Raw genomic sequence first — 24,514 nt, forward strand, 5'->3', positions numbered from 1 at the left:
ATTAGTTACATTTGTGATGATGATGTTGGGAATCTTCTAAAGAGACCACAGACGAGGCTAACAGAGGGGATATGACTGTACCTGGAGCTGTTTTCTTCTAATTGCTTACTTAGACTCTTTTGCAGTTGGAAATTAGCATCCGGCTCTCTTGGATCTTCTGCTGGATTCATTTGTTTTATGATGGCACTAATGGCCATTCAAGCTCCCCAGCCAGACTCCGGGGGGATGAAAGGGGTCAATTTGGTCCAACTTAAAAGAAAAATATTGGTGTTTCTGATGGTTTTCTTTGCTCGTCTCTGAGCCACTTAGGCTGTTGTTCAATCCGTGTAGCGTGTCATTAGAGGAGCCATTCAATACCGCGATTATCTTCCACTGTTCACATCTGGATCGACAATCTGATGGGACCAAAACACAAATTGATTTTTTTTTTAAATATATAGCAACTTCACAGTTATGTTTTTACTGTTTCATCAGGTCTCAGGTGAGGCTTGAGAATATATACGGTGTGTTTGTTTGTTTCTCTCCAGTGGAAGAAGACAGAGCCATTAAGCATTTCATTCAGCCGAGCCCAGGTGCGTCTCTCTGTCCAGCTAAGCAATAAAACAGTTATGCCATTTATGGACTGTCCAGTGTGCAGGTGGCAGAGAAAAAGTTTTGGGGGCACACCTGCCAGCTGATTCACCCATTAGACTACGCACCACGGTGTCTATAGTCCCGGTCCCCTGAGGATGTCCCTCACCGTGCAGGTGCAGAGACGGAGAAGAAACCCGTGATGGATGACTCCAGATTCAGCAATTCCTTCCTCGGAAAAAAAACCTCTTTCATTGTCTGTGAATGAGACGAGCGGATGCATATTTTCCGTGCATTACCGAGGACACTTGTTTTCCAGCTCCAATAAACGCTTCTAGGAACTCGAAAACAAGCCTCCGAGTCAAATGAGGTGATGTTTTAAAAGCAGCTGGAACTTCACGATTTTGAATATTGACTCCGATTCTTTGACATAAAATAGTTGGAAAGTGCAGCGAGCTTCGCCTCCGGTCCAAAAAGTATGTGCAAAAAAAATAAAATGCGTACTCCAGACTGTCAACTTACTTCCCCTTCTCCTGCTGAAAACCATACAGAGGCCACGAAGCTGCCCTATTGCTTATACGACTTCACCAGCAGACATTATACACTTAACCAAAGTCTGACCGCGTTGCTTGAACGCCAGGTCCAACCTGAAATAACACCGCCATGAAGAATCCTACAAACAGAACAGAAAAGACTTCCTCCTCTCCCAACCATTAAACTCAAAATCTGATTTCAATCATCATTTTCATGTCAAAGCTTCCTATAAATCCATACGGGACACAAACTGCAAGGTGGCTATTTTATTTAAAGAGAAAAGTGTGATCAATTATGACATTTTTCAGCACTGGATTGCAAGATTAAAAATTAAATTACCTTTTTTTTTTTTTTGCGATGTAACAATACTAATTTGTCACGGCTGAAAATGAATACCATAAACTTCACATACGGCTGGAATTCATGAAGGGAATATAAATAGGGGGCGTTCCATTAATATTCTTGGAGGAATGCTTAGGCCCGGCGTTATCTTCCACGAGATTCATCAACGCTGGTAGTTATTGTCCAGACCCCCCACGGCCGCAATCCTTTATCCTCGCCTTCTCGGTAAACTGCATTATTTAGTTAAGAAGATGTAATTCTGCCCCCCCCCCCCTTCCCCTCCCTCCACCCTCACACACTCAGACAGACGAAACCAAAGCAGCCGCACATAAGTGAGTTTGCACATATAACGGCTTAGTGTGTTTAAGTTATAGATTCCAGATCCCAAATCCAGATGAAAGGACTCCCCTGATCCTACACGAGGACGGATTACAGTTCGGTCGCCATGAGAGTGATAGATTTTCTACTATTACTGTGTGTTAATTCCTCAGATTTATGTAAATCCTTTGTTTATCGTGTATCCATACAGCGAATTGGGAAGATTAATACGTGCGTATTGTCTCGATGGCAAACCAGATGTTGGCTTATCTTGAACCGCGCAATTGATCTTTCCTTTAAAAAGCATTTGAGCATCAAAACATAAATCAAAAAAAAAAAGAAGAAGAAGAAGAAGGTTTAAACGCTAAACAGAACCATTTGCCGTTTTGATTTAGTTCACATGTAAATGATTCATTTAGCACTTGGAGGAGCTATTACACTCCGCCGTACCGGTTGGTGTTGTGCAGCTCGATTTCCCCGCTCGTCGTCTCGGCAATTCAGACTCAATGTGTTTATCTGAGCCAGTAAACAAAATAATCATTAACCAGCGGTGCGAGGGGGAAAGGGTTTTTTTTTGTTGTCTTGGTAAAATATGATACCAGGTGAGGCTTGCTTGACAGGTCGGCGTTTTCCAGCCACTAATTTGCTCTCTTTGTGGCAGTGGCAACTCCCAGCACAGCAGCAGGACGATTATATCCAGGTGCAAGGATTTGATTCAACAAATTCTAGGTGGATCATTCCAGCTTGCCCCCCCGTTCCCCCCCGAGTTGCCTCTCTTCTGGGCCAGCTCGTAACAGATGCCCTTGAAAAATCGACAGCCCTCACATGTGACTGAGGGACCTTGACAAAAAAGCTGAAGCACTTCCAAAAAAAAACTTGAAAGTCACGAATCACGTTGTATACGACGATAATTGGAATGGCGGCAAACTGGAAACATTCCATCGGAATATTCCAGAAGATAATGGGACATGCTAATGAGCGTGGAATGAAGCCAATGTGAAAATGAGAGGCGGTGGGGGTGGGGGGGAAGGTGGAGGTGGGATGTGTGCTCTTTCTTCTTGGACCAGTTGAGTGTTTGATAGCGATGTCCGTCAAAACGGTTGGTGCACATTTTGGAGGGAAGTACGCGATTCGTGCTGTGCTGCCGTGCCAACGCACTCGAGCAAAACATGGCGGCGGGCCCGTGAATGTACACACTTTTACTTGTGTGATTGTAGCAGAAAGTAATTTGTCTAATTCACTGATTTATTTGAGTGCATTGAAATCAGGGGAGCAAATCATGTAAGAAATTTAAGTAAAAGTAACTTAATTAAAAGTGTAATTCCCTTTTAAATGATTTTACAACTACGAGGAGGAGGGCAGCCTCGTATTAAAAATGCTGGACCACCTCCCCCCCCCCCCCCCCCCCCCCCGTTCAGCGAACTCTGTCATCAGTGACACGCTACGTCTCAATCCTGCGGACAGCTGATTGGATTTACACAAAACTTGGGCTGCAGAAAGTCTCACGCTGGGAGTAAAATTGACTTAGGCCTGTATTCACAGAGAAAGATGAAGGGCATCCAGTCTTATCATTCTCCAATCCCATGTCTCCCCTGCAGCCCCCCCAATACTTTCCATGTGTTACTCCGACGTGTGCTCCAGAATATTTTTTTTTCTACATGTGATGTCGACATCAAGCCCGGGACCCGCAGTCGAAGGGAGGTACGAGGGGTTGAATCAGAAGTGCTGCCAAACATTTTTATGGCTCTGGAATCCGTGGTGAGATTGTTCAGTGGATGTCAGATCAGGATGAGAGATAGACACCAGAGAGCTGGGGGAGGGGGGGGGTAAATAGAGATGTAGCTTTAATGTTTGTGGGACAAAGTGGGGCGAGATCGGCGAGATTTGGGGGCGAAAAACTCAATTTGAAAAGCTCTTTACAATAACACCTACAATAACATTTACCTCAATCTTCTCAATGCATTATGATCCATATTTATAACGCGGTTCAGACTCACACATCACAGAGACCACTCTTTTATTGCATGTTTCATATGACTTTTATTTGATAAACCATAACGACGTTTCTGCAACTGTAATGTGTAAAAATGCAGACAGTGTAACCAGAAGGGAGGGGGGGGGGGTATAATTTCATTCCCACTGCATCCTCACCGGGGTGCTGGTTCTCTGACTTCAGCCCAGAACACAAGCCTTTATTTGATTTAGTTCCCCCCCCCCCCCATGTGCCTCCTCTGCTGGTGAAGTGTCCCAGTATGGAATGTCTGCATTATTACACCGCTGACAGAGATTGATGCGACTCCAAAACCATCTGCACATGCAAACTTGAATGAACTTAATTGCAGAAGAAGAAGAAGAAGAAGAAGAAGAAGAAGAAGAAGAAGAAGAAGAGGAAAAACATAGTTTAGTCGAAACTCCATCGGAAAGAAGCGTCAGAAATTAGTGATTTATATCCAAACGCCACACATGGCCGTGGTGTCGGCTCGGCAGCTGAACGCCACCGGGGCGACTTCGACTTGGAAATTATTTACGAGTCATCGACTTAGTCAAGACGCCCGAATCTAGGCCTCCTGAAAATAGACGTGCAAGTAATCCTCGCAGGTTTGTTGCGTTCATATATCTGTCAAAACATCGGACGTGAGTCAAAGTTGGGTTTGAAAGAAAGGCTCAGTCCAAAATCAGCATCCATAAAAATATGAATACAACCCTCGTAAGTCAGAGGAGCAGGTGTGCGATATGTTTCCAAAGAATCCACCTGTAACCCGGTGGGATAAAGTGTACAGACACTACAGTGTGTCACCATTTTGTTTAACAAGGCCAGGGACACACACACACACACACACACACACACACACACACACACACACACACACACACACACACACACCATTTGGTTATAATTAACTCACAGTGCTCGATGCTAAAACTATTTTAAAGATTTGTTTCTCTGTCTAATCCTGATTAAATCTCCCTCTGAGGAGAAAAGAAGAGGCCGCCTCTCTGCCTTCACTCTGTCTTTACTGCACATGTTGTATTAAAAGTTTGATACCAAATAGCACAAGCTGTTTATGAAAGCAGAGGAGAGGACGTTGATTGATTGTGCGACTAAAACCAGAAAAATGTGTTTGTTTAACTGGAAACCAACAGAAATACGACAAGACTTTAAGGAAGCAAATGTGGAAAACATTTAAATATGTTTTAACACCTCAGTCGACCGTGTTCTTACATTAATAAATTGCGTAAACAAAAACAGAGCCACAGTGAGACTCAATTACAAATTGTGGTCTTTAAGCATGAACCAATTATTTCATGAAAAGGAAAATACAAACAACCGCAGGAAGAGACATTTTCTTCTCGTTTTTTTTTTTTTTATATAATATTAAAACGGTTTGCAGACGTCGCCGCTTTCAAACAATCATTCCACTCGCCATTAGGTAGCAACATGGCGCCATTTATCTGCTTGATGACGGGGCGCTGCGGATTTCTGTGAAGCGATGACAGATGGATACTTACGTTTGGAGGGAACCTTTGGCGAGGAGGTTCAGCTGGATGCTCCTTTTAAAGGACTGATCAACACTTGTCCATTAGACACCAAGTGTGTGTGTGTGTGTGTGTGTGTGTGTGTGTGTGTGTGTGTGTGTGTGTGTGTGTGTGTGTGTGTGTGTGTGTGTGTGTGTGGGCTGTCACACATTTCTAAAAACATGTAAACACCAGTCCTGCTATGAGTAAACAGATTATTCACACTGGGTTGAAACCATAATTATGTATTATATAGGACATAATGACATCCATTTTTAAGTTGGAGAAGTTCCCATAAACCAACATTTATATGAGAATTCTTAACGCTGCTTTTCTTTTCTCCACGTTTCCGTCTTCATTCCTAAAACTTTATTATTCATCTCTTTTGATTTCACAGCTTGATCTTCTGCAGAGACTTGACCTTTCATGCCTGCTAACATTTTATTTGCCCTTTCCCTTAAGTATCTGGGTTTTTTTTAAGAGACCCAGAAGTCTACCCGGAGAGTTCAAGCATGACCTTATTAGGAGAAAACATCTTATACCGAGGTTACATTACTTCGGGCAACAAATGATTATTTAGAATGGAATGCACAGACAAAACGCCTGCAATACTTTCCGACACATATTGTCATAAAAAAAGTATTTATTGATGCAACGATATTCAAACACATTCCACTTCGACCATGAAGGGTTTCCAGACGCAGACGTTAAATATCATCAACCTCCACTAATCACCTGACATCCAAATCAAGCTGGTCTTTTACTTTGAAAATCCTCAAACGCTGACTATGTTCACACAACAACAAAAACAGGTGCTGTCATGCAGTTATGAAAGTGTATTTTAGTTTCGGGGTATTTTCCTCTTTCATGAAGTAAACATTAAAATCCTATATAAAATATTTTGATACATTTCACACAAAAAAAGTGCCCGTGTGAGTTTTTTTTTTTGGCCAGTTGTATAATTTCCACTGCAGGTGGAAACACCAATTAGTGATTAATTGAAGGGGGTGGGAAAGTAATAAACAGCAAACACCTGGACCGAGCAGATCCGGGGCCAATCGTTATCAATCAAACGGTGAGTGAGCAACGAGCGATTGGAATTAATGGGAAACACAGGAATTATGACACAATATTTAGGAATTATCATCAGCAGACGATTTGATTCATCACAACTGTAACCATCACAACTGTAACCATCAAAACGATGATGCTGCAGGGAGAATATGTGCAAACGTAGCATCAAGATGACCTTTTAGCCTGGGGTCACCTTTTTCAAGTTGTATTACGTTCGTGATATCGCGTTTTATCATAACCCTGCATGTTGACAAGAAGAACCCTTCACCCTCTTTGCGATTTAAACATGGCCAGAAATAATTTCATAAAACCACCCGGTATGTATTGAATATTATTGGCTCTACTTTCACACCTTTCCTTCACATCGCCGTCACAGCGGCGTGACCCCGTTACATCACTTTCACTTAGAAGTAGCCTCATATTTGCAACATCAAGGAGTCAAAAACAGAAAAATCGAACGGTGCGATACTTACAGGAGGAGCCGCCTCTACACAGGTGGGCCGGACCACGTGCTGCAAAACGGGGGGGGATTCGGGTCTCTTAGCCGATCTATAATCACTTAAAAAACACTCACATTTTGACAGTCTACCGCTCGTATACAGTTGCAAAGTGAAGTTTGGTGATGCCAGCCGTCTCCGTAATGAGTCATATTCCTCCGAGATCTCTCCTCTGGCAACATTAGGTAGCTAATATTCTCCGCCTGCTCGACTCCGACGCGCACGGACAGACACGCGTTCGCCTTCCAGAGCTTTCCTGGCGCCCATCGCCGGTCGAGTTTCTGCATTTCCACCTGTGTCCCGCTGCTGCAGCTGGCGGAGGGGATTTCGGCGCCAAGCGCAAAACCGCTATGATGATACCCTACGTACCGCGGTTTTGTTTGCCAGATTTCTTACTTTAATCACCCTTTCCTGAGATAGCGGTGTAATTATAAATGAACGGCGGATATGATTGAAGTCGGTACGTTTGAACAGGTTTCATGTTGGTTCGCTTCCTTTTTTGGAAACGGAGTCATGTTGATGCCTACAAGATGTCAGACTGGCTCGTAGGTCGCTGCCAAATCAGAATGTTCAAACAGAAGACGCGTTTCTATCCATCGACATGCATCAACATTGTATTAGGATTTGGCTTTTTTTTCCGATGACAGTGTTAATGTTAAGAATTGGAAAAATATCGCCAAATGCACACACGAACTTGACTCTATGATGCATAATCTTCCATATTCGGAATCTAACTGCAGTGAGCAACAAAAAAACAATCACAAAGCAATGATGTGTGGAGGAAAGAAATGCGGGATATTAACTTTGCATCGCAATTCTTTATGCACGAGCCACGTATACGAGGGAATTATCATTCCACTCGGTTTCATGGCACACTTGGTTTTTCGAAAATGATTTACTTGGGAGGGGGAAAAAAAGGAATCTAGCTAAAATATCTGCACTCAGAACACCAGGCAAGCTTAAAAAAAAAAAGAAACTATATTTATTGCCTCTTGTCTCTCACAATTATTTGAAGGTTTTGGGCAGAGGCCCAGCAGGAAAACAACAATGAGTTTCAGGCAACCCAAAGATAAAGTGGTGGTGCAGAGGCAAGAGAGTTTATTACATGCGCTGACGTGGCGTATTAATGTGTACAAATACTGCTGGATGTTAAAATATACAACCGCTGGGTTTGGGAATTCATTTTTTCCATATTTTTCACTGTAACAGCAGTCGTTTTGTTAATTAACTGCGTACGAGTTTTTGAAGAAATGCACTAAACTAACCCAAACCAACCTGGACACAGACTCAAGAGTTCATATATAAGTTTATATATATATGAAAAGAAAAACAACGTCCCAATAAGATAGTTAATTCCTGTTTTTGTAGAACTGGTGATGAGTTATGTCCAAATAACAAGCAGTAAGAATAAATTTCTCTCTCTTAACAATTTCAAACACCACACGCCCTCCACAACAACGATGAATGACTTAAATGGGACTCCTTGTTAGATTTTGAGGAGATATAAAACGTACAACAGGATGAAAACACAAACACAACAACGTCACTGGAAACTAAGGGAGATCAGACGCTTGCAGCCACGTTTTCCCCCTCCTCATGATGCACATTGACAAAAACAAAGAAAACCACACACACACTGCGATGATGGAGCGGATCAGGAAGAATCTGTCAGTCATTATCTTTGTCTGGTCAACCTCGTTGCGAAAGAAGAAGTCATTATCGGACTCATCAGATAAGCAGATGTCGACAAGCTGCTCTGTAAGCGAGAAGAGCTCTCCATTGAACAGCACATTAAAACGCCATATGCATCGCTTCTTCTTCTTCTTTTTCTCTCCCTTTTTTTTTTTAACACATCAAAGAAAAAATGTGGGTTGATTTCATTCCGGGCTAATGAATTTATTAAAAGAAAAAACCACACTGATTTATGCCTCTTGAACAAATCAGCTGGTCTGAATGTCAACAAAAGGGCTTTATTAGCAAAATCAGAAACACAAGATTGGGAACCGCTGCTCCCCTTTAATTTCCCTGACAGGTCTCATGATACACAAACTCACAGCTATATTTAAGTTATGATTCGTGATTTCTAACGCGTTCTAACGTTGAGTCTGTCTGTACTTCAAATTAAACACAGAACGTGTGAATATTTCATCCATAACTCAGCTGGTGCAGGATGTGTGAATGATACGTTCATTAAGAATGTACAAATAATACGGACTGGCCCTTTAAGTGATTGGGGCGCTGGTTGCACGAGGGTTAAATTGAGCGATTGTTGTTTTTTTTGCAACCGGAAGCTAGGTTGCAGGTTGCATTTCAGTGCACACGAGGAGCACAACGGTGAACGACGATGGGGTCACACGTGAGCAGAGGGCGCGAGGCTGCGGCGTCGCCCTGTCGCGAGGAGCTAATTGGAGTAGCCTCATTTAGCGCCACGTCAAAAAAACGTGTGGGGGGGGGGGGGGGGACGCCACGACGCCGTGTCAGCGCCTCCACAAATCTCCTGCACGCTGGAAACCTAATAGCGTGTCAGAGAGCACAACTGATGCACCGGGGGTCACCGGGAGAGATGTTTCACCATAACGAGCCCCTCTTCCACAAAAACCCGCACCGGGGCCACGGAGGCTCAGCACAGATTGATGTCCCAATCAGTGATGTGGTTAAGTGAAAAAAATAAAAAATAAAAAACGAGCTGTGAACATGTCTCAGAAAAAATATATAATTATAAGGGAGAAATAAATAATGAGTTATGTCTTTTCACGATGGTTTGATGTTGTATTTGTAAAAATGGACCTTTGTAGTGAAAAATCATAAAGATTTAAAGAGGGTTTATATAAAGAAACATAATACAGGATTGGTCTGAAATTGTAATTAAATGTTTAGGATAGTCTAATGGAGTTTATTGGATTTAATTTAAATACAAGCTTAAACGTTATGTGTCACTTAATTTAATAAAATCATGAATAGTTGCTTTCTTTACTTATCTTATTCCAAATGACATATTTTAAATATATATATGTAATTTTAAAAAAAATACGTCAGTACAACAAATTAACCAGCGCTCTTATTACAGGATTATAAATCATTTTGTGTACTAAAAAAAACCCAACAACGTCTGGATTATCTTTGTATGCAAACCTCCACGTTCACTAAGGGATGGATTGCTCCATTACCACGAGTCTGGCAATTAAATCCTGTATGGCTGCAGAGACGACAGGGTTTCTTGGAGGCGTTTAGAGACGTCTGCATGCCAATAAACTAAAGTGGCCTTGACTTGAATTTGACCTTTTTTTTGGATTTGGACTCTTAAACTCAGCAGATGGATTCTAATACATTTTTTTATAGATATTTCACGACTTGTAACTTGGAGCGGTTTTTTTTTATAAACTTTGGAGTTGATAAAAATAGGAATCACGTGTGTGTGTGTGTGTGTGTGTGTGTGTGTGTGTGTGTGTGTGTGTGTGTGTGTGTGTGTGTGTGTGTGTGTGTGTGTGTCTCGCATAAGTCTGCAGGATCATTTTGCCGGAAACCTAATATTAAAACCCAACTGCAAATGTTTGCTAAGTTATCGATTTAGTTCTCAGTGAGTGACGGCAGCTGGGCATGCAGATCAGAGTGCTGGCGAAGGCATGGGCACCTCATCCATCAAGGGGCGCGGATTAGGCTGGAGCTTTTTTATTTTTTTATTTTTTCTAATGTTGGATTCTGTGTCGTGTCTGTGGCTGCAAACAAAAATTAAAAAAACGAACAAAAAGTTGCATTTTATCTGCAACACATGCTGTTTAATAAATAAATAAAAAACGAACAGCCTCGTTTAATTAGCTCACCAGCAAAAATGCCAAACGAGATCCAAACTATCATTTAGAGGAGGAACAACTTACAAAATGAAGCCACTATTGCATTAATAAAAAACAATAAAAACGATTATATAACAGCCTGCATTGAACAACAGAACTTCCATAGATCTTTTAGACGTATGAAAATAACACCAAGGGATAAAGGCTGAACCAACCTGATATCTGATACGCGGCTAGCGCACAGTGTCTACCTTGGTAACACAAACGTCAGGCTCGGTTTACTGGCCACAAGTGCTGTAATAAATATTCATGACGCTGGCGCCTGCGCCTTCCATATCTGAGTGTTTGTCATTTCCCCCAGACTTGAGCGTAAATACATTTAAAGTGGCTGTTTTTTTTTTCCTTCTCTCCCCTGCGCTCCTATTTGATCGTGAACGCACCGTGAGCCTGATAGAGACGCGCTCTCCCTCTCATACCAGCCTTTTCTCTCTGATACCGTGTGAAGGTTCAGTGCAAAGCAACGCGACAGAAAACCTGAAGTGGAAATCAAACAGAAGGTTTCTCTCTTCAGTATTACACAAAAAAAAAAAAAAAACATGCAGATAAATAATAAATATAATCCATAAGGAGGGAAATAACAAGACAACTCAAAATCCATTCAGGGAACTATTTCTCCTCAGCGTTGCCAGTCTGGCCTCTGAAACAGGATTTTTACATTTAGAGGGTTGAATTAGCTTTTTTATATATTTAAATACGGCGCGTGCGTGGAATGGAAACCACATGAGATGCACTTTTAACACGTCCACTCAGCTGCTGGATTTATATTGCACTTCCACGTGAACATTATTTTTTCTTCTCCTCCCTATCAAGCTGCAAAGTGACTTCCTCAGACGGATTGACTCGACGTGAGGAGCGTCTTTTTGTGTTCTCTCTCTCTCTCTGACTCTCTCTGTCTCTCTCCCCCTCTCTCTCTCCCTACAGCGGTGAAGCATCAGCACCGAAACCCAGATAGATAGTGTTAAATAGAGTCGAAAAAGTCATTTTATTACCATCCTTCATTTATCTCCAAATGTAATAGTCCGTGAAAAGAAAATATGAATACATTTCAATACATTTCGGCAAATCATCTAAGATGGTGGATGTTTTTTTTTTTTTTCTTGTTTTTTGGAGGGGGGGCTGATATCAATGCACGCGCACACACACCTTCTGTGCTGGTGTGTGTTTTTGTCTCCTGATTAAAATTGCTATTTGGTTGTTTTTCGCGCGTGCAGGGCTGCAGCGTCGTGACAAAGCTGCAGACTGACAGATCGTGCACGTTGGCAGTGTTAACCATGATCACTGGCGGCTGCTGATGTGATCTCTGCCTAATGGGGCGGTCAAGCAAGCTGCAGCCAGGAACAATGAGGGGGGGGGGGGGGGTACTCCTCGGCTCCCCCCCCTTCCAAAATCTACACAAAAATCCCGACACAACGCGGAAAGAAGAAAATGAATTAGATTTGAAAATTAGATTCCCAAACGATTAAGTAACGCAAACTACCCCCGGTTTTGCACCGAGGAACAACCGCCGTGATTAATCGATTTAATTTGCACATCACTGCAGGGCAAAGTGTTGGATGTTAATTTGGGATAAACAGAAGATGCAGAAGGAGGAGGGGGGGGGGGGGGGGATTTACTTATTATTGAGTGTCGGGGAAGTTGTGCCAGTGCGTTTGAAACACATCAGCTTTAAATGACACACACACACACACACTTGCAAAACACACACACACACTAAAGAGTTAAAATTATTTGTATCCATATAATAATTATTTGATCGAAACCGTCCTAAACACTTCGTATTGGTGGAGAAAAATAAATAAATACCGCTTTTTGAATTCTATTTTTGGATGCTGCCTGTATAAAAGAGCAGCAGCCACGTTGAGCTCCAACCTCAAACACCCATGGAAACCAAGAACCTCCAACGCATTGCATTAGTGTATTTTTTAATCCTTTAATATAGTACGAAATGTATCCAAACATTTTTTTTTGTGTGTGTAAACTAAATTTTACATACGAGCGCATTTCTCCATAAATACCGATCACTTTCTAACATGTTAACCGGTCCTTTACATGCGGATAAATATGGAAAATTGAGCTACTTACATGTAATAATAATACTTCCTTTCAGACAAAAGCAATTGACAAAGATTTTATATTTATCACGTACATAAACAAGATTGACACGGAATTTCAGGCTTTCACTACACGATTTATCGACATGACATTAAATAACAACAATGATACTGGTGCTACTCAAACTGGACCTTGGGACGAAAATGTTGCACTGAATAGGCTACAAAAGCACATTAATACTAAGAGTCGGTTAGGTCGACGTGTAGACTGTAGTAATACTGAAGAATTCACATTTGGTTCACGACTATAACATTCTTTCCCCAATGAAGTCTATTCATCGCGATATTCTTTAAAACCATCTCGTTTTTCCATATATCTAGGGACCAACATTTTTCACAAATTCCCTTAAACTGTGATAGAACTATTTACAAAATAAAATATTACATTTTTTTTTTCTTCCCCCAAAAACTTGGTGAAATCCTTATGTACAAAAAAAATGCAGGCCTCTGCCCGGAGATAGCATGCTTTTTTGGAGATCTCTTTTGAGACAGCCTCAGTAAAAATAAAGACTCAAAGAAATATTGAGGAGGAGGAGGAGGAGGAGGAGGAGGTGGAGGAGGATGGGGAGTTTAACTCGGTGGCTGTCCTCGCCTCCTTTTTGTCCATGCATTCTCTTTCAGTCACGTTAAGACAGCCGCTTATTGATCGTCCCGTGTTTTTCTCAGTCCACGTTTCACTGGCTGACTTTATAAAGTCTCTCATTCCAAGCAGTTCGTTTTTGTTTTTTTTTAAATTCTGCAGTCTTTTGTTATTTCTCTTGCTTTTTTTTGTTGTTGTTGTTGGATTTTTGTTTGTTTGTTCCAAAAATATTTACACGTACCATTCATTGAAATTTGACGACAGCGTGCTGTGGCTGGTCGTGTGGTGTACTGCTGAGGCTGCTGGTGATATGGAGCTGCTGCTCTGGTTCTCTGTGGACGGGGAGACTATAGTGGGAGGTGTGGACGACTCGTACCCTGAACTGGCCGCTGGAGATGGCTGCGGTGCTGGATTGGTGGACTCGTGGACCTTCAACAATAAGACAGATGTTATAATAAAGAAAAGTATCCTGCATAGACTGTTTTGTCCCCGGTTTGGGGTGTTTTTGTTTCATTTTTTTCAGTTATTATTTTGCGAATGTAATGAAAACAAATTAATCTAACAATAAAAACCACAAGCAAAACATTATTATTCTCATTAAGATCTTAATCTGATTTACCGGTTTAAAGAAAACAAAATGTCAAGGCAAATGATCTATTTCTATAAATAATAAAAAGGAGATTAAACAAGCTGCGTCCTTTTATAATATCACACAATAAAAATATTATATTGTCATTTCCAGTAAAGCTGCAACACAGCTGTAAAATGCAGCATTTTATGATGCCGATTAAAAAAACAACAGATAATGAAATAAAAGAAGCCATCGGCGTGTTTACCTTCATGTGTTTTCGCAGGGAGCTGGGGTGTGTGTATGACTTGTCGCACATTTTGCACAGATAGGGCTTGTCAGACGTGTGGACGTGCATGTGTTTCTTGCGGTCGCTGCTGTTTGCAAATCGCCTGTCGCAGCCTTCAAACTCACACTTAAAAGGCTTCTCACCTAAATGAAGAAAAGCATAAATACAGCGTTTAGACTCCCCCCAAATTACACGTGAATCATAATTCTAATTTAATCAGGAATCATAATTAAAAATGGCAGCCTCTTTTAAATTGAAATTAAACACTAAAAATACATTTGACTTGAATTTTAATTCGCTTAATTAGATTTAAATATGTAACACAAGCAGAACTATTTTTACCTCAAAATATCAAGACTATAAAAAAATAAATTCCATATGAAATATTTTCTGTTGACAACATTGAATGAGCTGCCAGTGAAGAGACTCCAGCTGGCCTAATAAATAACGATCCGGATCGCATGCATATCTCGGATGAGATAGAGTCAACATGGCAGTAAAAAAGCGGGCAATGTGAGCGGATCTTACCCGTGTGCGTCCTTTTGTGAATTTTTAGATTTTCCGATCGTGCGAATACTTTGCCACAGCCGGGGAACGGACACGGGAACGGCTTCTCTCCGGTGTGTACTCTGATATGATTTACAAGTTTGTATTTGGCTTTGAACGGCTTCCCTTCTCGGGCGCATTCCTCCCAGAAGCAGATGTGGTTGGTCTGCTCCGGTCCCCCCACATGCTCCACCGTCAGATGGGTCACGAGCTCGTGCATCGTGCTGAAAGTTTTGTTGCACGACTTTTTGGGATTCGTCAGCTGCTCCGGCTCGATCCACTTGCAGATGAGCTCTTGCTTGATCGGCTGCCGCATGTACCGAAAGAAGGCCCCCGCTCCGTGGTGCGCGGCCATATTCATGTTCATGGGGCCGTAGCCGTGCAGCTGGGTGGAGGCGTAGTGGTCGGACCGCGGGCTCGTAACGTGGCCGTACTGGTCGGCTCGTCCGTACATGTCCCCCGAGAAGCCCAGCCGCATCTGGCCGTTGACCACGTTGGAGGACGCATGGCTCGCCGCCTGCTCGTGGAGCCCCGGGAAGAGCAGGTGCCCCGCCGCATCCGAGTGTCCATGTGGCCCTGCGAAACTTCCGGAGGCGAACAAACTGTGCTGCGCGCCGGCGGCGTCCCCGAAACCCCGATTTCTGAAGAGAAAGTCCCTGGTGGAGTTGAACGCCGCCGTGGAGTAAGAGCCAACGTGGGTCGGGTGGTGGTGGTGTCCCAGGGCGGCCGCCGCGTAGCCGGGCGCCTGGGAGGAAAACGCCGTTTGTCCGGAGCCGATGTCGTGGGAGCTGTGGTTTATTTTGAAGGCGCCCATCCCATCCGCGAACGGATTGATCCCCAACGCCACTTCTCTCTCCGTGACTTCGCCTGTTGAGTGATGCCGCGAGGAGCCGAAAGTAGTGACTCCTATGGTGGGATACTGCGGTCCTGCGTCCAGGAGCATCTTCAGTCTAGACTCGCCGAGACGACTGAGAGCAGAAATCAAAAAATCACGCGCAGATATTCTTCCTCCCCCCTTCTCCCTATCTCTCGGTGCCTCGACGCGACTGAGCAAACTCTCAAATCCACCGTTTTTCTGTTTACTTTTTTTTTTTCTAGGACGCGAGGAATCCCCCTATAGCGCTCATCCGATGCACACGCAGAACCATGTATACACGCAATATTGTCTTTTGCGGTTTATCTTCCTGTGGCGCAACTTTCACCTCCTCAGTCAGGCGGTGAGCTCTAGACTGATAGTCGCAATCATTCCTGCAGATAAATGAATTGTTGAAAAGACAACACGGTCCAGCCCTGATGAATGGGAGAGGAGGGGGGCGGTCACGTGGCCCCCGGAGCCGCGCGCCCATTGGCGGAGCCCCTTTCCCCCCAATAACATCCACTCACCAAATAACAATCCACGGTGCAGGGCCCACACTTCTATTGGCCTCTTTGCATCATCAATCCCAGATATTGGTGAGATTTGCTGACTGTGGATTTGGATTTATTTTTTTCTTAAAAAGAAAGGGGGGAAAAAAGGCTGAATAACAGCAAAACAAAAAAAAGTGAAGGAACACAAGGCAACGACGTTTCTTGTAAATAAATAAATAAATAAAAAAGAAGTCACATCCTGCATTGGATTCTAAAGCGATGTGTGTCTTTGTTGATGGGGAAGCCAGCAAAACCGTCTGGTGTAGTCATTGCTAACATCCATGCATGCATGCATGTATCCATCCATCCATCGTATTGCATTAACTGGTAAACAAACCTCAAAGGTGGACCCTCATTACGCGCGTCAGGTACAGAGGTCCCCCCCCCCCCCCCCCCCCCCCCCCCCCCCCCCCCACCCCCCCCCCCCTTTGGAAGGCTCAAGATCTGATCTGAAGTCAGCCCACTGTCATCGCTCTCGTTTAATAAGCTCTGCTATTATCAACTTATCCCGTTCACGTCGCAGTGAATCCGGTTGTTTGTCCGCACCACGCGCAACATCTGGGCTTTAGATTTCCACATCATCGTGCTCACCAAGCGCGTCCATTAAAGGTGACCTCGGATAGGGAGGCCCGGTATTTAACTCCTCGGATCCACTAGTCTAGCCTAATGTATCCATCACGGTTTGGCTGTGTGCTTGTGCAACTTTAGTCTTTTTTCCCCTTTTCTTTTTTTTTTCCTTCTTCCTCGCAGGCCAGTGATGCATAGCCTGTGTGTAAAACGTTGTGGGTAGGAACCTCCGGCTGCTAGAGTTCAAAGCCACATGCACAGACGTGCCATGCGAACCATTAAAATATCTTCTTGGCTACTAGGCTAGCGTCTACGAGGTTTACCCCCCCCCCCCCCCCCCCCACACACACACACACCACCACCACCACCCAAACTCAGTGTTAGGAGACCAAGGAACGAGGGGACGTTTGTGTTGTACACCTTCAACTTGATCCAGCGGTGTAGGTCTAGCGCGCCACTCCGCTGTACACACATTTGGAGGGATCTTTCAACAGGTGGAAACGGTAAGACATGGCATATCATTGGGGGGGAAGAGGGGGGGGGGGGGGGGGGCACGCAAGACTGGAGGTCACATACTCAGACTTGCAGTAAGTGAGGCTAAATTGGAAATCGTGTGCCAAGAAAAAGACTCGTACATAACTTCGCAAGGGCATTTGAAGTCCACGATATTTTATATTTACCGTAAAAAATGCACCCCGATTAAAACGCCATAAACCGTTTAGTGTCACGATCCTAACACGCTGGAGTCATAGTGCAACATTTAAAATGGCTACCTGGAGCTATTTGGGGTTTAGAGTGAAAGTAACTAAACCAAAGCAGCAACAAAAAAAACAGTGTTTTTTATAGAAAAATATCTATGATATTCCACTTTATTTAGGGGGGTGGGGGTTGGGGGGTATTCTACAACTCTCCTGCTTACTCGTCTCCACGGGACGAGTGCGTGCACGACTTGGACCAGAAATAGCACTTGAAAGTTTTGCATTACGCGGGTGCTGTGGTGTCTCTGAAGGCTACACAGCTGTGAGCCTCATGAACGCCATGCACGCGTAAAAAAAAGGCCATTTAATAAACATCTTTGTGGATCCGTCATGTCTCCAAATTTTTAATTCAATAACGTGCTGGATGTGACAAGTCAGCGATTTTTTTTTTGATAAGTCAATTCAGAATATAGTTGATTTTTTTTAATTATTGTTCATATTAAAAAAATCCCATTATTCAGCATATTCAGTTAATTAGTTTGGTTTGTATCTGAAAACGACACATTCATTCATTCATCCAAAAAACCCACATCATATTGTATCCAGTTGACTTTTCAACGAAAATTAGAACCGTGAGGTGTTTAAGATTCTGAGCGCCTGGAATAATACATTTCATTCACCGTCTTAAATCTTTCACAGGTTAATTATTATCACCGCAAAAGTTGAAAAACATATTTCATATTTGACATCAAAGTGCTCAGCGGTGTAGGTGACCTTCTTTAAGGTCGATTCACGAAGCTATTGATTTTTGTCTGTAACTACAAAAGGAACGCCTTCTCCCCGTTCGGGGCTGCTACACAAAATAAAACCCAATTAAAACAATATATAAGTTAATTACATTGTATTACTATGGCAATACATGGACAATATAAGTACATTTTTAACCGGCCACAAGAGAAAACACATCACACATTTGCTAAAAGTGACTACAAATTTAAAAAAAAGTCTCGTTCGTCGTTTGATGGTTTAAATAGACAACGTATGTGGACAAATAATCAACAGCTAATTTATATGGCACATTATGATCCATAACTAATATCTTTCTTTAACAAAAAAGCAAAACATAATCACACAATATTATAATTCGTAGGATAATATTTTAGTAACCGATACTCACAGTACACACACGTTTTTATTTTGAACTTTAGTCTGCGACGGCACCGCCTCCTGTGACCCTCATCTGCTGCCGTCCCGGGTCTAAAGCAAAATTACCCCGGATCATAACAACAGGTCCCGTCCATTACATTTTCCCCCTCGGGACAATGGCCGCCGCTCGCCCAATTCACACTCACTGCACACACACACGCATCCCACCGAGCGGAGCGCGGACTCAACGCTGAAGTGCGCGCGGAAAGGGCGAACGACTGGATATGTAAATATGGGTATTTATCAAAGCGCATATTGACGGTACGTATCCGGACTACTTTAAACTCCCACGTGGAGTTTTTTTTCTCCCCCTTCGGCTAAGTGGACCGCTGACGCCGATCCTTTTTTTACGTGCGTAAAGTTGTGCGTAATTTGCGCGTAAAGTGTCTCCTTCATACGTTGCGGGGCAAAATGAAGATATCACTGCATTATTTATGATCCTTACAACTTTTATACTGGCAACATGCATCCTCTTGCGAGGCAGCCTGTTTTTGTAATTGCGGAATCAAAGCGGGGAAATTGCTGTTTCATAGCCGCGCAGCCTTTGTTCGCCGCGACAGAAGAAAGACGACTGTATATCTGGATCAACTTTTTAAGGACTTTTATTGTACAATAACCTTTGCATAACAACTATTTTTCTCAAGCGTTGCCCGAGGCACTGCGCATGCGCGCTGGCTGCTCGCTGTCACTAAGACATTTTTCTTCACGTTGGAAACTGTCACTGGTGACGTCAATCACCGAGCTCTGACCAATTAGAGCGCAGGGTGATTGTTTAGCTCCACGGGCTGCAGCGCCTACCATGAATCTCTATTCAGTATCAAAGCGTCCTGCTGCTGCCTCTCAACCGAATGGGATTCCATGTAGTCTGCAGATAGACTTAACTTTATAAAGTCTCTTTTTTTTTTTCTTTTTCTTTTTTTTCTTCTTTATTTTTCATTGCGATTAAAATATATTTGTCATCATCATTATTATTTTGCCTGCTGTCAAGTTATTCTAAAATTAGGAAGTAATGAGCGTGGATGCATTGGGAAGCCCCGTGATGGACCCTACGTTTTCCAAACGGAACACGGCGCTGAGATTAGTTGACTTGGCAGGGGCTCACCACCATCACCATCATCACCACCATACCCCTCAGAGCGTGACAGGCTTCCCGGGGTTCAGCAGCCATCCACACTCAATGGCTCACTCGCACCCTGGGGAGATTACTGCGGAACCCCGCCTGGGGCCGAGTCCATTCGGGCCAGAACACATGGGGCACTCCGCGGCCCTCAAAATCAGCCCAGCCCATCATTATCCCCACCACCATCACCACCACCACAATCATCATATGGCAGGCCACAGTGAAGTGGTCTCCAGTCAAACGGGAGCTTTTGGCCCGGTTCAGGCGACATCGGTCCCCTATTCCATGTCTCACACGGCCCAGGCTCTATCCGCAAGCAGGGACTTCCTCATCCGGAGAGATCTGACAGCTCAAGCCATGCCAGTGCTGACCGACCAGACTGCCGGTCCAGCCTCTCACCACGGAATGTTTGTCTCAACAACAGGTAGCTATCCCGGACACTATGGTCACCACCCCGACGCTGGGAACCATACCCTCTTCTCCGGACTCCACCACGACCAGTCTTCGAGCGGATCACCGGGTGGCCAAGCGTTGAATGGACAAATAAGGTTAGGACTACCTGGAGAAATGTACGTTCGGTCCGATCACTTGAGTCAAGTGGCAAGCTCCAGGGCTGATCCGTTCTCCGCCTCGCCGCTGCACGGCTACGGTGGTCTGAATCTGAACATGAATCTGAGCGCTCACCACCACCACCACCACCACGGAGCCGGTGCCTTTTTCCGCTACATGAGGCAGCCGATAAAGCAAGAGCTGATTTGCAAATGGCTGGAGCCGGAGCTATCGCCGAAGAAACTTTGCTCCAAAACTTACAGCACCATGCACGAGCTCGTCACGCATGTGACGGTGGAGCACGTCGGAGGACCGGAGCAGGCGAACCACATCTGTTTTTGGGAAGAGTGTCCGAGGGAAGGCAAACCCTTTAAAGCCAAGTACAAGCTGGTGAATCACATTCGAGTGCACACCGGGGAGAAACCGTTTCCGTGTCCGTTCCCCGGCTGTGGGAAAGTGTTCGCGAGGTCCGAGAACCTTAAAATTCACAAAAGGACTCACACAGGTCAGTGACGCAAAATGTTGTACAAATGTATTATTATTATGTGAAAAATGAAATTATGGAGTTACATGTTGAAATTTAAAAAAATGCATTGCTTATAATCCAGACACAAGTTAAGTAATGTTTTGCATAATTTTCAGATTTTTGGATTTTTTTTTTAAATACGAATTTTCTTGAAATTTTTTTACGCATTTTTAAAAAAAAAACACTGATTGGTCATGGCAATTAATGAATGTGCTGCTGACACATCAACACGCAACTACTGCCCACCTGTTTGTTATCAGGTGCGTCAGTGCACGCGAGTGTTTTTTTTTGTACAAAAGGTTGAGCTTCGGGATTCAGATCACTCAGGCGTTTGACGGTTCAACCTCTTGTTTACACCACAGCAACAAAAGTGTGAGGCCCACGCCAGGGCGCGTCCACATATGACTGGCGGGGACGTCTTCACATCCACTGTGACTGATGTGATGATGTCTTTTATTTCCTTTCCTCCCCCCTCCAGCAACTTGTGGCTGTGTTTTATTAATGCATGCTCATCTATTTCAACAAATCAAGTTGGATTGTGTTATTACATTTAAAGCTACAGTGAGTCGTTTTATTTCAGCATCTATAGCCTCGTATTAGCTTTTATTTCCCAGAGGTATGTGACGTGTGTGTGCGCGTGTGTATTGTGGGATAACACGCGTGCGCGTGGAGCGATCAGCTCCCTGATCGCCTTTAGCCAGAGAGCAACAAGTTGACAAGTGCAGACGGCAGGAATAATTCACCAACAGGTTGGCGCGTCCACGACCACTGACGTGCGCACGCCTCGCAAGCCCTGTTTTAACTTTAAAACACATACAGTGGTACAACATGGCTGCTCGCCTCTGTGAAACAATGACGTGCTGTGGAGAGAGAGAGAGAGAGAGAGAGAGAGAGAGAGAGAGAGAGAGAGAGAGAGAGAGAGAGAGAGAGAGAGAGAGAGAGAAGGCCTCAAAATGTCGAGTCAGACTTGTAAATGAATACAATGAGTGCATTCCTTTCCTTCGGTGGCTGCATGGCACACACCCCCCCCCCCCACCCCTTCTGCCCCCCATTTCTGCGCCCTATGTATTATTCATATAATTTGCTCACATTACCTAAGTACAAATCTGTTAAATTATTTCTGTGTGTTGACTCCCGAGGGGCCTGGTCTTTTGGTATCATGTTTAAAACCTATCCGAAAGTGTGGTTATGGCTGGGGCTTGCCCCTGGGGTCTGCGCGTCGACGCTTTCTTGTACTACACTAATATCCTTGATTGGCTCTCTCAACCCAGCAGCTGAAGGTCAAATTGATATTCAACCCGCAAGTGTAATTAGACAGAGGCAATTACATATTCTCAAAAGCTTTAATCGGGGGGAGAAAAATCAGCAGTGGATGATTTCAGAGTAATTTATTCACTGTTTCTTTTTTTCTTTTGCCTTGTCATAATCAGGTAGAAATACTTGTTATTGAGACGCAGAATTAGACCCCAGTCCACAACCTTTTTTTTCTTTTTTCTTTTTTTTGCAGCAGACTGGCTGCGTTAGCACACAGTAGGTGTAGCCATGGCTGTGGCAACACTTTCATTTATCACGCTTTTTCCCCTCCTTCAGTTGGTTTTAGGCCTGCTACGCTGTGCTCATAGCTTGTCTGTTTTGACGTATGCCCTGATGCATGTAGACGCCAGGTATAGACCCAGGACGGTGGGGGGTTCAAGACCCCCTGTTTACACCAGACTCGTGGCAGCTCTGTCCAAGCAGACACACTTTTTAAAAGGAAAAAAAAAGTCAATATGAAAAATTTAAAACATTAAGAAAGAAATAATCAAAGTGGCATAAAAAAACACTTTAAAAAAATGTAATTTCTTAGTTTGTTGGATATTGTTTGGTTTATTCTAAGCGCTTGAACTGACATTATTAGTATTTAAAAAATACATATTTGTCCCAAACTATAAAGCTGCTAGATGGGAAATGAAATACATATTTATTTAAATAAATCAAAATAAATAAATAACACGATGCCTTGAGTGAACATGAATCATCCCGTCTTTCTCTCCATGTATAATGTATTGATTCATATCTGATTATGTCCCCATCATTGTTTACAGGTGAGAAGCCCTTCAAATGTGAGTTCGACGGCTGCGACCGACGCTTCGCCAACAGCAGCGACCGGAAAAAGCACTCCCACGTCCACACCAGCGATAAGCCCTACAACTGCAAAGTGCGAGGCTGCGATAAGTCCTACACGCACCCCAGCTCCCTGAGGAAACACATGAAGGTGCACTGCAAGTCCCCCCCGCCCAGCTCGGGCTACGAGTCGTCCACCCCGTCCCTGGTCTCCCCCTCCTCGGACTTGGGCCGGGAGCCAGGGGGCTCCTCGGTGCTGTCGGAGCCGGTGGGAGCCTCGCAGCCCGCGAATTTAAGTGAATGGTACGTGTGCCACAGTTCAGGTGCCAGCGGTGCCCAGACGCCGCCCAGCGGGCCCTCAACACCAGACCCCGCGGACGAGCCACCTTACAGGAACCCGGAGCCAAGGGACGCGTTTTAATCCCGACTCCAAAGAGAAGTTGAGAAAGTGACAGAACCCATTTCCAAGAGCCTAACTATTAAACGTGGTTTGGCTGCGGTGCCTACACACACGCCTGCGAAGGGCCCACTATGGTCTCCTGTTGGACGAGCCACCAAACAGACACCCAGAGCCAAGACGCATTCAACCACATTGGGAAAAAAAAGTGGGGGCCCTTAATGACGTGCTAATTTCCAGGCAAATTAAAAAGAATATATTTTCAAAAACCTCAAAACGTTTGGCTCGATGCCTAAAAAAGGTCCTGACGGCCCACTGGTCCACTTGTGGAGAGAGTCGTGTAAATCCGTTAGACTATGTGGTTCGTTATTGTAGCCTAGGCATGTTGGTGTAAAACCAGTTTTTCTTTTTTTGTAAATTCGAGTTTCGACTTCAATATGTTTTTATTTATTTTTCCAAATCTGAAATGAAATGATTTTGTATGATCGAACCAAAGTGCATGTTTCAATTAGGACAAACAACAAAATGTACATTTGTAAATTTTGTACAAGTTTCGATGTGTTGATGTTAATAGTTTTGTCTCCAACCAGTTTCTTATTGGTTATTGCAGTTATTTGTACAAACTGTATGTTTACAGCATTGTTTTTTTTATTTTTATTTGTGCAGAGGGTTAACATTTTAACTGTTTCATACGCCTGCAGTATTTGATATACGACCGTGAAATTATAAATGTTTTATCAAAGTGGGCGTTTTGTGATTTTGTATCATTGTCGTCGATATATATATATTTTTTTCTCTTTTTTTGGAATATCTGAAATCCAGCGGCACTCAAACTGCGTACCGAATTGCCTTGTAATTTGTGAGTAATTTGAATAAATCTTGTATGACTAAAGTGAAAAACTCTGCTGGGCCACTCGGTTCTATGTGGAATTCACAAACCTTTATCAATTATCTTTAAAAAAAAAATCTGTGGGAACGTATGCACACTTTTTTCCCCTGTCATGTCTTTAAAAATAATATTTCTATTAAAAACACATCTACTGCAGGAAAGTTCCAGTAATAATACATCCACGTCCAATTTTCATATTCAGATAAGCAATAAAACATAATGGAAGGTCCTTTACGACACATTAAATACACGTTAT

The 24,514-nt window shown here is 43.5% G+C and overlaps 3 protein-coding genes across 3 annotated transcripts in view; 1 reads left to right on the top strand and 2 right to left on the bottom strand.

The window, feature by feature from the left end:
* Window positions 1-24,514, bottom strand: part of agtr1b (angiotensin II receptor, type 1b) — a 226,600-nt gene that overhangs the window by 82,775 nt on the left and 119,311 nt on the right. The gene's annotated exons all lie outside the window — the stretch shown is intronic.
* Window positions 12,675-16,066, bottom strand: zic1 (zic family member 1 (odd-paired homolog, Drosophila)). The gene is made up of 3 exons (XM_084034278.1): window positions 14,779-16,066; window positions 14,230-14,393; window positions 12,675-13,822 (listed from the first exon to the last, which is right to left on the bottom strand). Exons 1-3 carry the CDS (start codon window positions 15,737-15,739, stop codon window positions 13,625-13,627), a joined length of 1,323 nt encoding a protein of 440 aa, XP_083890404.1. The 5' UTR covers window positions 15,740-16,066; the 3' UTR covers window positions 12,675-13,624.
* zic4 (zic family member 4) lies at window positions 19,261-24,263 on the top strand. The gene is made up of 2 exons (XM_084033156.1): window positions 19,261-20,848; window positions 22,954-24,263. Exons 1-2 carry the CDS (start codon window positions 19,684-19,686, stop codon window positions 23,391-23,393), a joined length of 1,605 nt encoding a protein of 534 aa, XP_083889282.1. The 5' UTR covers window positions 19,261-19,683; the 3' UTR covers window positions 23,394-24,263.

This window comes from Eutrigla gurnardus (assembly GCF_963514095.1).
Source record: "Eutrigla gurnardus genome assembly, chromosome: 18".
NCBI lineage: Eukaryota > Metazoa > Chordata > Actinopteri > Perciformes > Triglidae > Eutrigla > Eutrigla gurnardus.

What these genes read in the sequence shown, in the direction of transcription:
- zic4 (XM_084033156.1), top strand. Translation starts at nt 19,684, where the DNA reads ATGAGCGTGGATGCATTGGGAAGCCCCGTGATGGACCCTACGTTTTCC. An exon ending in TCACAAAAGGACTCACACAG is followed by an intron (nt 20,849 to 22,953) that starts GTCAGTGACGCA and finishes CATTGTTTACAG; the next exon opens with GTGAGAAGCCCTTCAAATGT.
- zic1 (XM_084034278.1), bottom strand. Translation starts at nt 15,739, where the DNA reads ATGCTCCTGGACGCAGGACCGCAGTATCCCACCATAGGAGTCACTACT. An exon ending in TCACAAAAGGACGCACACGG is followed by an intron (nt 14,394 to 14,778) that starts GTAAGATCCGCT and finishes TTCTTCATTTAG; the next exon opens with GTGAGAAGCCTTTTAAGTGT. An exon ending in CCCTGCGAAAACACATGAAG is followed by an intron (nt 13,823 to 14,229) that starts GTAAACACGCCG and finishes TTATTGTTGAAG; the next exon opens with GTCCACGAGTCCACCAATCC.